Source organism: Pagrus pagrus, assembly GCF_965226575.1.
Source record: "Pagrus pagrus genome assembly, chromosome: 13".
In the NCBI taxonomy this organism is placed as follows: domain Eukaryota; kingdom Metazoa; phylum Chordata; class Actinopteri; order Spariformes; family Sparidae; genus Pagrus; species Pagrus pagrus.
The window spans coordinates 29,594,353-29,608,794 of NC_140197.1; the positions used below are offsets into that span (position 1 = coordinate 29,594,353).

At 45.6% G+C, this 14,442-nt stretch overlaps 1 protein-coding gene across 11 annotated transcripts in view; it reads left to right on the forward strand.

Annotated features, from left to right (window-relative positions):
* The window catches only part of LOC311268360 (RNA binding protein fox-1 homolog 3-like), a gene marked incomplete at its 3' end in the record, with an annotated part of 442,215 nt that overhangs the window by 394,130 nt on the left and 33,643 nt on the right, over window positions 1–14,442 (forward strand). For 8 of the 11 annotated variants that reach the window (XM_084371969.1, XM_084371973.1, XM_084371972.1 and 5 more), the window contains 2 exons: window positions 7,530–7,676; window positions 12,074–12,127. In XM_084371969.1, the coding sequence (XP_084228095.1) occupies window positions 7,530–7,676; window positions 12,074–12,127 (201 nt within the window). The remainder of the gene's footprint in view (window positions 1–7,529; window positions 7,677–12,073; window positions 12,128–14,442) is intronic. The other 3 variants (XM_084371974.1, XM_084371968.1, XM_084371965.1) reach the window with 1 other exon arrangement.

Below are 14,442 nucleotides of genomic sequence, written 5' to 3' on the forward strand. Positions count from 1 at the left end.
AAGATAATATCCTCTGCGTAACTGTGCCAGGACCTGATTATAATCCTTTATTCACTCATTTTCACCTCACAATAAGAGTGCACATATTTAAATGTACTGGCACTCTGAGTGGTAAAACAAACCCCTGGCAATGCTGCACGTTGAGATACACAGCTGGGAAAGAGACTGAAATTCTGAATTATATATTACACATCTCTCTCCCATGTGCTGATACTCTTATATGAAATGCCTTGACCTGGGATTTACCTTCACAAGAGGCAGATGTAGATAAAAAGGAGGACGACTTAGCTCCAAACTTTCGAGACGCGCCTAGAAAGACAGATAATGCCGGCAGAGATGATAAAAAATAAAAGACCTTCAGACCTCGTTTTCTCCTTTAGCATGAAAACACCTGCTGGGAGAGGTCACGGCGAGGCCACAGCCCTCCTGAGAGGGATCTGGGTCACTCATAAAGAGCGTTGTTAATAACTCCATTTCTCCCAGCCTCACAATTACCGCACGGCGACGAACATTTGGTGCCAGAAAAAAAAGTGCTTATGCAGCACAAGCAGAGCAATCGCACTGCGTGGCGTATTATCGCCGCCCCGTAATGTTAGCAATGTTTGATTTGACGATTCGTGTGACGCTCTCCAACTGCTCCGTGCTTATGCGCCCGCACTTACAGTAATGGCTGACACACAAGAGAGTTTAAAGTGAGGAGAGACTTGGCAGGAGGTTCAGCCTCCTCCTCCTCCTCCCTCCCGACACTGTGCACCACTCCTACACTCGCTATCTCTCACCGTCTCCCCCTCTCTCTCTCTCTCTCTCTCTCTCTCTCTCCATTTCGCATTTGATTTCATTTCATCTGCTCACCCGCTGTGAAGAAAGCCCAGAGATGGTGGCCATGGAGAGATGAGAGCTCGCCTTGCTTTTCCTTCATGCCTTCCCCCTCTCTCTCTCTCTCGCGCCGGCCCCGCTTTTCCTCCATCTTCATTCTCCGCATCCACGCTCTCCCCCACTTCCACCCATCTTTTTCTCAGGCAGGACAGAGGGATGAGATTAGTGGGGTGTAAACAGAGAGTCTAATCCTCAGGGGCCGCTGGTGTAGTGTCGCCCACCGCTGTGTTCCCCAGCTTTAATGACAGACCCAGCCTGTTTGCTCTGGGTGCCACAGACGGGCACGGGCGCCTTTGATTAGGGCACCCTGCAGAAACACAGATTGAGGGAGCAGATCAGCGACTCCCCCCTTCCTCACCCTCCTCACCCTCCTCCCTTGGCTCGACTCTGCTGCGCTCAGCTTCTCTACCCCACGACGACGCTTTACTCTGCACATCTTCTCGACTTAAGGACTTAAAAAGAGTCAAGAGAGAGTGAGAATTCAGTGAAACGTATGGATTCTGTGTGAATTCCCCGCAGAGAGCGGATAGTGTGTATGTTTTAATGAGGCGCGGGGACTCTGTCGGCTCCTCTGTATCCGTCTGTGTCTACCAGTCGCTCGTCTATACTGGGAAGGTGGTGTTGTCCAGAGTCAGACCTATGGGACCTCGCTCTGTGCCATGTTCAAACAAGCTGACTTGAAAGCAGGCGACTTGAGGAAGAGAGGCAGCCCCCAACTTTTCTCCAAATCCTTAGAGATGAGGGTAGCAGAGGGCTGCCAGGGAGCTCTGCTGGAGAAAGGGAGAAAAAAAAAAAAACTGAGCTCGTTATCTGGCTCAGTTCAAATAGTCTGAGGTTTGGTTGAATTTCATGAGTAATCATTCTCTTTTCAGATAACAAATTAAGGCAGTGGCGTTAGGGCAGCACTCAATTCCAGATTTTTCACAGCCCGTGTCAGCGGCGTGAAGACTTTCCAAAGGGTATTCTGGGCGACTGTGATAACATAGACGCGCACACACAAGCGCGAAACACACGGGGGCATGAGGAAAACATGGCCGAGCTCATGCAAACATTCATACGTACACGCACACGCGCACTCTCGTCTCTCGTGAGCGGTGTAGCTTTCGGAGGCGGTGCTGATGGCAGCATGTAGGCCACCGTTTATAAAAAGGGATGACTGCGTTATCAGGAGGTGGGAGGAGCCACATGACTCTCACCCCACTGTAAACCCTCATTTCAAATATATTATAGATATCCTCAGTGTTCCCCAACATAAAACTCTCATTGATAATTTAGAGGATGAGGCTGCTGTTACTCGATATTTCATATAGTCAAGAAATCCCGTGAAAAGACCAAAACCAAACAACGTCTCCTGAAACTTTCATATTTTCTTTAACCTGCTCTCAACTCCGAGCTGATTGGTTTCTACTGAAGACATTAAACTTTAAAAACCTCCCTCATTTTAAACAAACAGGAGGAAATAGTGCATTTTATTGTGCAGTTTAGCAGCGCAGGGACTATTTTCCGTGGCGGATTAATCCACATTTGGTGCTCTAGTGATTATTTGGGGCAGCAGGACGGCTCACTGATGTGTTTTTAATAGTTTATGGAGAACAGTGGAGCTCTGGACAGAGGAGGAAGAAACATAAAGAAGTTTTTGTTTTGTTTTGTCTTCTGATGGGATCTGTTGAAGCAAAAAATCAAATATCACCAAATATATAATTTAAAGACAGAATATGTAACTTGTCCACCTTAAAATGTCTGAACACAACTACACCTTTGTTTATATTTTGTGTACTTTTACTAAATGTTGCCAACAATGTTCAAACCAGGAGGGAAAAAAACTATTCGAGATGGTGAGGCAGAGAGAGGGGAAGTTGGCGAACATTAAGTAAAAAAAGGAGGGTTTTCATGATTCTCAAAATCCACCATTTGTTTTGATTATATTACCGATACAAACATTTGTTTTCAGCAATTACGGCTCTGCCATTGAGGTATTTTACAACATCAGCTCCAGTTAATCCTGATTCTTCCTTCAAGTAATATATAATATAAAATAAAGAGTCCAGAGTTCAACAAACAATACCAACAATTAACAACAAAAGAGAAAACATCAGATCGTTACAAAGTTTGGTTTCTCAAATCTGACCTGAGTGTGAGCTCTTCCCGAGCGGATCAATAAAGGATCTTTGGCAGTTTCGCAGATGCTCCCTTCAGATTGATTTTCGGTTCAGAATCGAAATAGTGACCTCACCCATAAACATTTTTTCTCCCGAGGCGCATTAATTAGATTTTCATCAGAAATGGTGGAAGACAACAACTCCCATAATCCTACGCTTCTGCACGACATCATCTTTCTACGTGTGTTTGTGTATTATTGTTTTCATTGAGAGACCTCTAGCAACAGAAATTACCATCTGTGCGTATTAAAATATTTAAAGTTCATTACAGTTTGTCATCAGGTCAGTTTAACATGGAGGCTGGATCTAAATACTACAATACCCATGAGCCTCAGCTGCTGTAACCGGAGGAGCACTGCGCCATAGTTTCTGAATCCATCCAGAATCTCAAATTTCAGCTCAGCGATGTTTCTGCAGCTCAAGAGTTCGAGTCGACTTCCCTCCTTCACTTTTCATAAACCCGCACTTGTACCTTCGCCTCTTTATAATTAACGAACCAAATATTTTTATAATGCAGCCGTAGTAGGAGATTTTCTGGTCCATTCAAACTTTATTGGCACGTCTACTCCCAATCACCGAACATTGTTTATGCAGAAAATGAACGTGACTGTCGCCTAAAATAACTCCTCCACCTTTCACTACTTTAAATGAACGAGGGGGAGGAGGAGGTGGGGGAGGAGGAGGCCCCTCTACTCCACACTCCCCCCCGTCACACCCCCTGCTCCCTCTCAGGTGATGGAGGAGATATATTTACAGCTTCTTTAGAAAAAGAAAAACAAACAGTGGAGGACTGGGAGAGGAAAATAATGAATTAAAGCTCAGGCATTATAATTCTTGTGAGCGAAGACTCAGTATCCCCCCCTATTTAATCGGATGTAATCTACCTGCTTGGCAGCATTCCAATCAGATAGTTTCAATTATGCTCTTGTAATGCCACTCTGCGAGGAGGGGGAAAGTGCTGAGCAGAGCACTTTGCAGGCGATTTGCAAATAACAGCTAGGGAGTCTTTTAGAGAAATGACTGAACAGGAAGCCGGAGAGTTGCCGGAGTTGACAGCTCTCTCACTCTCTGGTTTGCTGGCTTCGGCGGTGACGGCATGTTTTGCATCCCACCTCCTCCTCCTCCCCGTGACAGCAGCTGTCGGGACAGTAAAGTGCCACTGAAGGTGGCCTCCTATGGTAATACGGAGGTAATTATTTTCCACCGCAACACCACCATCTCACAACCAGGCAGGCAGGCTAGAGCCTCGGGAGCAGCAGCGCAGAGGCAGGCATCCCGGATCTCGGTGACACTCCAACTTATTGAGTTAGTAGTATGCAGTCTGGGGCGCTCTGGAGTCAGCAATTCAGTATTTGTGTTCTCCATATGTGTATTTGCCCTCCATGTCAACGTGCTGCCGGCCTGTCTGAGCGCCGAGTGAAAGTTAATCTGGATGTTTGCAAACACGCGACTGCGCTCGCCGTGATAAAAAGCCAGACAGACAGAGCTGGAGGACAGAGGTGCTCAGTAGTCTGGCAACATACGCTAAAGGTCGATAGTGTCATGTGTGACCGATGAAACAGATTGACCCGCGGGGCTCTGGTACCTTGTCACCCTCCACGGTCCCAGCATCTGTCTGCAATGTGTCACCCCCGGGGCCCAACATGGCTACTCAGGCTATTAACCTCCAGCACGCGAGGACACGGCAGAGTTAAGACCCCTCCGCCCGTCTCTCTCTGTCACAAATCCACTCCTTACCAGCCGGCCGGCCGGCTCGCCGCGTTCCCCGGCCCCCGTGTCCTTCGCCACTTGTTAACCTCTGGTCCGGACGCCGTCAAGGCTAGGCGGGACTTCGGTATCTGCCACCCACCTGCCCTACCTGGATGGCTGCAGGGGAGACGGAGTGGGACCTTGAATCAAACAACTGTCACTGTTAACAATGTATGTCACCGTCTCGGAATGGGCCATAAAAACCAAATAAATGACGGCCATTACAGTGGAGATTGTGATTATGATAATGAGAATAATAAAGGCGATCATCATTACGATCATGATGATAATGATAATACTGTGATGATGAATTATAATGAATAAATCCCTACCCCATTTCCTAAATGGTGGGAAATGTATCACTAAGAGTGGCCTGCAGCCATCTGACAGCCTCAGAGCAGGGTGAGGGTTATCACTGTGTGTGTGTGTGTGTGTGTGTGTGTGTGTGTGTGTGTGTGTGTGTGTGTGTGTGTGTGTGCGTGCGTGCGTGCGTGCGTGCGTGCGTGTCATTTGAACCGTTTGTACTCTGGCAACAACCTACTCCCTTTTCACGTCTGTATCTCAGTACAAGATTGTGCCTGTGTATGTGACTTCCCAGCCAGTGTATAGTGTGTTTGCCATGCTCAGAGAGCACTTCCCAGGAGACCTTGCAGTTTACATATCACATTCAAACAGCTTTTGTGCTCAATATCTGCCACTTCCACTCTCTCGTTTTCTCTCGCGCTCCCCTCCTCGCTGTGTGTCGTTAGTCCCCCTCCGAGTCATCTACACCAAATCAGGGCTGAATTTTATTTGTTTTAATCGTGTTGTTGCTGCTGCAGAACGAAGTCTGCTCCCATCACTAAAAACGCAGCACTGGCTGTTTGTTCGAACGCTAAAAAACAAACGCTATGTTTTCCTGACGAGTGACCTCTTGTGGCCGTAGGAGTAATTATTGTCCTCTGGTCCAGTGTTATGGATTTGCAAAACCTCTTAGGTAGGAAATCATGCAGCTCAGAGGTTTGCTGACGGTTGCTTTCCTCTAACCGTGACTGGCTTTCTCCTAAGTGCCTACCAACATCTATAGAGCTCGCTAATTAACAGTTTAATTAATAGTTTGTCGCAGTCTGTTATACAATGTAAAAAATTCCAATTTGTGGGTTTTCAGTGCTTCGTGACAAACAAACAGTTCTGGAGCGGGTTGCCAAACGCAGTTGGTAGTTACAGCTGCTAGTAAAGGTCTCAGGCAAGATGGTACCAAACCAGTGCCAGAACATAACTCCACCTAAAACCCAAATTTGTCGCTTCAGGGTGCAAAATGAACTTTTCTGTCCACCGTCCACATTTAAGAGGCTGGAATCTTACATTTGTTTGACATTTTCTACCTGACAAACGACTGAAAGCATTACTCAAGTATCGAAATAGTTAATTTTCTGTCAATCGATTAATCGACTGATCTGTGTAGCTGTACCAGTTATACAATGAGACGTGTTGATTAATGAGCATTAGAGACGTTTTCTTTTCCTTCAGACACAGTCGGGCTAGCTGTTCCCCTGTTTCCGGTCTTTATGCTAAGCTAGGCTAATTTCCTCCTCGCTCTATCTTTACTCTTAATGTACATACATGAAATCGATATTGATCTTGTGATCTAAAGCTCCAGTGTGTAGGATTTAGTGGCATCTAGCAGTGAGGTTTGTAGATCAACGCAACCAACAAAAGTAACCGTTCTCACCTGAACTCTCCTGAAGAGGACCGGCTCCCTCCGTAGATATAAAACTCATTCTAGTGTAACAAAAACACAATGTTTCTCAGTTTCAGGTGATTATACACAATGGAAATCATAATAATTTATATTATATTTCCGCCGAGAGGGCCTTTAACTCTCTTAAAGAAAGCAAATAATTGAAACCTTTGAAAATGTAGACCTTTATTAACCGTTCCTTCATTTAACCACCGAGTCTCAGTTGCTTAAACTTAACCAAACCCTAAACACAAAGATGGCAGATGAGAAAACACTTGTGACCTATATCGTGTAACAGTCAAATGCATTTTAAAAGACATGAGACCAGGAGACTAACCCCACAGCGCTACATTAAAAGAGAGGATAATCTCTGCCTCGGACCAATGAGGTTTCGTCCACAGAAAAACACATCAGAAAAAGAAACGGCCTCAAAAAAAAAACAAGGTCCATCTAAACAGACAAGCCGGCAGCACCCTCGGTGAAATCCATCACTGGTGTCACAGAGAGAAACAAGTGGAATTTGTCATTGACACGCGACGCGTCATTTATATAGAAATGTCAGCATAGCATTCGCATAATGATGGAAACAACAACGCTGAGGGCTTTGGGCCTCGCACTCTGATGGCTGTGTGCAAACGTCACCAATAATGTGTCTTTAGTCTAGACATGTCAGGGCTCTGTGGGATCTATATCCACGCCTTTTTGTCAGCGCCTTCAATCTTCCCTGTTGCTCAAGAGCTAAGTGCAAGAGATTAATAAGTGGATTTGTAATGCACAACCTCAGGTTTGACACTATAAGTCATCGGCTGTTTATCGCTTTGGCTTTCTCGGCGGATTGAAAAATGGCAGACGCTGAGTAAGTTAGTTAGCCAGGGCCTCCCACCCCCAACCCCGCATCCCGCATCCCGCACCCACCCTCCTGTTTCAAAAACCCCCACCCTGCCCATACTTCAAGACCGGGAGGTACAGTATACTGTAGCAGCTAATGAGCAGCTTGTGTCTTCTCTCTGTTTGTTTCCCTCCAGCAGACAGATGATGTGACGCAAACAGAGGGCTCTCAGCAGCTCCAGCTCCAGCACTCAGACTCTTCAGAGAAGCAGCAGCCCAAAAGGTTACATGTCTCCAACATTCCCTTCCGCTTCCGGGACCCTGACCTAAGGCAAATGTTTGGGGTGAGTACCAGGATGCATCACAACTTGTGTCTTGATTCTTTGGCCTTTTACATGTCTGTGATGAAAAACACTGCACTTGCTAAGTTAACTCCTGGAGGAGGTTTCATGACAGAGGAGTTTACTGACGTGACACGGTTGTGCTGCAGTTATTAGTCAGACCCCATGTACGAAACGGAAATAACGCACGCAGAAAGTTTTTTTATTGCCCCACAACATGAACGCATTTAGATTTTATCTTCTATTTTGTCGGTAAAAGTTATACAATCGGAAAATTATACTCAAGGGTGTGCTTTGCCGCCATTATTGGCAAGACTCCTTTCCTGTAATATTGCTTAATTTAGCATAGCAGGAATGTTGGTAATTATTGCAGGTTGTCCCGTAGTGTTTTATGCTAGATGCACCTCCACCTCCACTGAAACATACAGCTCCTTCACTGGAATCAGACGTGATTACACTATTATTAAACAGAATATTTTGCTTATTAAGCTTCGGGGGGAAAACGAGCAGTGGGGATAAATCACACAACAAAGACCACGTATTTAATGAGTGAGGCGAATGCTCAAACCAGAATCTAGTAACTCCACTGTCGGGTAAAAATAACCTTGTAAAGTAAAGAAAAACAGCTGAATCAGTCATGAAGGCTCGCTGGTACATAAGAAAAAAACTGCTGCACTGACACCAGTTAGTTGAGATATGAAACCCAGCACGGTAATAATTTAGTGTTCGTCTTTCCCAAAAGAGGTTTAACTAACCTAAGGTTGGTTTCAAACCCGTTTGATCTTCTGACTGCTCGAGTCGTTCGCCCTGTCGGACGTGTTTTGCTCCAGATCTCGCAGCATTAACTCGGGAGAACAATGAATAGAATTTATTTCATCTTCTTTTTTTATTTCTTCTTGATTACAAGTTTAGAGGTTACACAACCACAGCGGTCGGTCATCTGTAGACAATCAGATTAAACGTCGGCGTAGCGGAGGTCCTTTAAAAAGAAGTCCTCTCTTTCTCTCTACGTCTCTCGCCCAATTAATGAGGCAATGAATAGTTCAGCAGCTCACCCCTTGTGCCTCACAAAAGCCTCAATAAGAATTGAACCAAACATCCCCAATTCAATAACGATAATGGATCTGAATGGAGACGATTGCCAAAAATGTACTTTAAATGTTATGCGCTAATTGGACCATTAGAGCCCAGAGGCGTTAATTCTCATCGTTATGAAGACAACATCCAGCTGATGATATTTATTACTCGAGAGGCCCTGGCTGTGGCTTTATAAATTGCAGACAACATGGCTGCTCGCTCCCTCTCTTTTCTCTCTCTGATTGTTGGCTTTATTGTTCCCAGCTCTGGTGCAGGTCGTGTGGAATCCAAATCGCCTCAGTAATTAGCTCGGAGGCTTTGTGTGCCTGGCCGGCCGCATGCAGATATACGATACAAAATTGATCGCAGCCCACCCAGTTCCCCTCAATCACCCTCCTCACCCACGTGGTGCCCGGCCCTTCCTGGTACATGCCCTGCCCTTCTTGGTGGTTGGCATAGTGGAGGATTGTGGGATTGATTGTCTTGGGTAGAGCTTGGCAGGGAGATAGCTGGTCCGCTCCACCCTCTGACATGGCCTCCACAATGGGCCTTTGTGTGATCAGCGTGTGCAAAGCCTCATCCCTCTAGCTCTAATGGCTTCTGGAGCGCCACCGGCTCAATACACCATTACTGTTGCGCATGAGTGAAACCCCACACACATGCAGGCAGGAAGACAGAGTGGAGGTGCTGCTAGAGAAAGCCCACCCCACAGCAGAGCAAAGTCGCGGAGGAAAAAAAAAACTCTCCGGCGACACCGGCAGTAGAAAGCTTCGGAGCCGGCACCCTAAAACACGACGGGATGGCCTGAGATGCACCCTGCACGCCACAGGATTAAGGGTGTGGAGAAACCTGTGAGCCTTTAACGAGGTGCTGAATGAAGGGCTCATTAGGACGACCACAGCGGACCTTAATCAGTAATTAGAAACTGTGATCTCTGAGAGCTAGCAAGTGCGGGGGAAATGAAAACACTCCAAGCGCGAGGGAGCCAGCGAGCTCTGTGCGGCGCCCATGCTGCGCTGCTTGAGGGTGCCCTCGTTTGTGCGACTGGGTTCTTCAGCAGCGCTTCTCTCAGTGCATGTAAGAGCTCTCACAGCATTTCCCCCGAGCAATCAGGACCTCTGCCCTCCCCCCACATCCTGCTGTCACACTGACTGCTGCGTCTGAACATGCTCTACACTGGCACTCTACTGTTTGAATACACAGGGCTGCTGTAGCGTAATTATAGGTTTGTGAAGAGCTTAAAGATATTCAAGCTAATCAAAGGTGGAGGCACAGTGGCCTCGATCTTGTTTGTTGCTTCCACTCTCTGAGGCTTAAGGCGTGCTGTAATTTCATTTAGGAGAAAGGCCACGCCATATCAAAGGACTGTGCCAGTGTGTTTACTGCGAATCATGCACTATACTTAACATTAGTGCCTCCTATTTTTGTATTCATGCTGTGCGTTTGCAGATTTCTTTTTAACTACTCCAGGCTGCCATTGGTTTCTGTTCATTTCTATGTAAATATCAAATATTAATCCAACATACTTCTCTGTATTTATAGTGCAGAATGATTCTGCACGGCGTAATTCAATAATGTGATGGAAGCGTTGTGGAAATAAAAATGAAAGAAAACCAATGGTCTTAAATACAGCAGCACAATCTGCAAAATGTTCAGCTGTAGTATAAAAAGAAAGTGTGTGATAAATGTGATCCTTTAACTTATATTTTAATAACAACATCGAGTACTTCTTATAGTCCATGTATGGATGGATGTAGCTGCAGCCTCTCAGCTGACATCAGTCCTCCCCCCATCCTCCCTCTGGAGGCTCCTCCCATTGAAGCTATTGTTTATCGGTGCTGCTGATGCAGCTGTTTCTGTGTGTGTGTGTGCAAGTGTGTGTGTGTGTGTGTGTGTGTGTGTGTGTGTGTGTGTGTGTGTGTGTGTGAGTAGGTGGGTGGGGATGGGAGTGCATGAGCTCACTGGTGAGCAGCGAGCAGTCCCCAGCGCCATGTGGAAATCCACAAAGACGACTTCCTCTGAAACTAATTAATCGACGCCACAAGCCCATTACGCTCGGTTAAAACAATTAGCATCTGCACATTGCGTGGGGAAAGCATTGTCATCTCAGGCGAGAAAGGGGCATCACGCTGGGATATAAATGCCTGTGTGTGCGATCGAGCCAACGCTTCCCATTCGAATCAATGAAGCTGAGCGCCATATGAGGCAGATGTGTGGATAGGATCTATGGAATCTGCTCTCCGGAGCAGATGTATAGGGGGGAGGAGGTGCAGCTCGCAGAAACAGAGGTGGTTTTAAATAACCGAGGCTTGTTTTTGCCTTTAACTTGTTGTGGTGAGGTCACCGCGTAACCTTTTCGAGTGGGAGGCGACATATGTTTTTTCGCTAACCCGTAAACCCTCACCTCCTCGAGCCCACTCCACTCACTTCAGCCAGATAATAGCCAGCTCCTCCTAACCCCTATTAGTGGCTCAGTCAAACGATCCATCCATTCCCATTGAGCGTCGACCACATGGAAGGCCCATTTCTTCCCTGTTGTGCCGAAATGAAGGCGACGCGGACCGCTTGACAGGGTAATTACTTTTAATGAAATAATACGGCCATTGTAGACAGCAATTAAAAGTCGCTCTCACTCCACTCATTAGAGGAACTTACAGTTTACTTTCATTCCTCTGTTTTCTAATGATCCAGAGGCAGGCCTGTTAAATCGAAAGGCTGGAGCATGTTAACCCCCGGGGACTGGCCCTTAGTCCTGTTGACTGTGAGAGCACACAAACAAAGAGAGGAAGAGAGAATAAAGAAGAGGCAGATATAAAAGGATAGCGAGGTGCACTCGGAGTTGATCCACCCAAAAAACTTTCTCTGTTCGTGAGACGTGAAGGAGCGAGTTTTCCTCAGGTGATCGTGAAGGTGGAGGCGGTTTCGCATCTCTCAAAAACATCAAAATCTTATCTGATGCTTCTGTTTTTTCTCTTAGCGTTAAAACAAGCGAGCAAACAAACATCAGAAAATGCTGATATCAAATCAAAGATCCAGGATTTTTTACAGACGCTGTGATCTCCTTCCATATAGCATCGGTAGAAATGCATTAAAGCAGCAGCGATGAGCTCTCTTTTTATGGCGTGCCAGCCAGCTTCAAGAAACTGTTTGCCGAGCTAACAAATGCAAATTGACCACCATCTCCTCACAAAAGTAACACTTCCATATTGCCTTAATGGTTTTTCTTTCTCCAGTCGTCCTTCTCATGAATTCACAGTCGGTGAGGCTTTCTAACTCCATCTCTGCCCCGCTCTTCTCTTCTCTTGTTTCTTTTCTCTCTGCAGCAATTTGGAAAGATTTTAGATGTGGAGATTATCTTTAATGAGCGAGGATCCAAGGTAAGTGAACTAGAACGCCAGCTGCTTCATTACCATGTACTTCTTCTGTTTCCTAATGATGGCATTAGTGTAGTGTGTACATTGGCTGAGAGTAGTGGTCCCTAAGCCTGGTCCTGGAGAGCTGCATCCACCGTGCCTCTCTCGTTCTCGTTCTCCCTCCCTCCCTATTGTTTTTGTTGTTGCAGCTCTAACCCAAGTTGTGAATCATTAGCCCTGTCAATCAATTCATTATTGAGCTGTTTCACAATTCACTTAATCCGCCAGCAGGCTGCAGGTCCTCAAGCTTATGGAATTGAAACTGCTTGTTTAGGGACCGGATCCTCTTTGAAGCCTGGCTGTTGGTCCTACATTATTCAGGTTTTATCATTTTGTTTTTTAAATGTACAATAAATCAGGATAAGAATAAGGCGCTCCTGGATGTCTTGCGAATACATCTGAAGGCTAATCCTACTTTCACCTCACACTTCAAGCTCTGGACAATCAGCACGTCGCCTGTTTGATATATGGAAGCTTTGACATGTTTATTTAATGGCCACATCCAGGATCTTAACATTTTTAACTAAAAAACTTTCTAATTGTCAAGAAATCTCCTGAAAAGACCAAAACCACCAATGTGTTAGTCAGTCTCAGTGTGAAGTCCACTGGTTCCTACTGAAGACGTACAGTAAATCTTTAAAATGAGGTAATTTATATACAGATTTATTTATATTCTTAAAAAGCTCAGTCATTTCCTAAAACAGCTGGTCACTGCAGCTTTTGGTAAACATTACTTTAAGGTCCAGTGTGTAGGATTTAGTAGCATCTAGCAGTGATGTTGCAGATGGCAACCAACTCAACACCCCTCGTCTAACACTCAAGAAAGATGGCGGCGAAAAACACAAAAAGTCCAGACTATAGCCAGTGTCTGAAAAGCTCATTTAAAGGTAATGAAAAGTCTTATTTTTAGGTGATTTTACACAAAACATATTTATAAATATTATATTTCATTCTGGTCCTTAAATCCCCGAGGCTGACACGCTAGATGGTTTGTTTCACAAAACCATCTGGGAAAAATACATCCAGGTGATTGGATGAACCATCTGTCTATCACCTTCAGGGTAACTTCAACCAATCAGATCCAACAGTCGGAGGAGGGCGGTACCACCATCAGAGCCAAACATCTTTTAAGTCGAGACAGTCTTTAGTGCTGTTCTCTGCTGATATAACTGATGCTATAGCAGCTATGCTAACCTCTTGAGTTGCCGTTTTCAAACGAACTGGTCGTCACATCTAAACCGTGCACGTAGCTGCCAGGAGTTCCTCCAACGACGCTTATCGGTTCAACCACTGTATGCTCACAGCAAGATGGATTTGCGAGATCACGTGATCACAGGATCTCACAAATCCAGCTGCCTCACAAGGTAATAAATCCCCTTTAAATCCTACACACTGGACCTTTAATCAGGACTGAAGTGTGCCATTGTCTGGGACTATTTTTAGCGGCGGATTAATCTACATTTGGGGCTCCATTGAGTGTTGCCAGTGGCAGGACTGTGTTTGTGGGATTGTGTCAAAATAAACTGGTGTGTGTTCGTAGCGACAACAATGAAGCTGTATGGCGCAGAGGAGTCACGGTGGTTTTGGTCTTTTCATGGGATTTGTTTACATTAAAGGTGCTATCATAGCCATGTTTATTTTAATCATAAAGCAGGTCTGGGTGCGTCATAAATACTGTGACACTCAGGCCTGTGAGAGCTGACCAATCAGAGCGGACTAGGCTTTTCAGGAGGGGGGCCTTAAAGAGACTAAAAATGGACAGTATGAGATAAATATTGTGTTTCTGGAACATTAAAGCATGTAAACATTTCCTAGTAGACACTACAGAAGCCTGATTTATTAAGGTAAGCCATACGGGAAAATCAGAAATATCCAATATCCTTCAAAGTTTACCTCCTCAATTATTGTTTTGAACCGTTTTGATCATGAAAGTATGTATTTCCAAGATAATCTGAACTCTTAAACCCCGAGCGCTCCGAGAAGCCACCAGACAAATAGCCACAGCGCTGCAGCCTCACTGCAGTATCAGTCTCCTAACCACCTACCATGGACAGGTGAAGCTTGCGGTGGTGTGAACAGCCGAGTGCTTCTCATCCAGCTGTTCATTTAATAGAGTGTACTAAGCTCCACAGCTTCCCATTCATAAAGCAGACAGGATCCCTGGCTGGGTGTTGAGGCATGAATACTATTGATTCCCATTCATACCTGGGAGTAGTTCGGGCTCGTACACAGGCATGCAGGGAGCCCTGCAACCAGGCGACGCTGCTGCACTCGGCCCC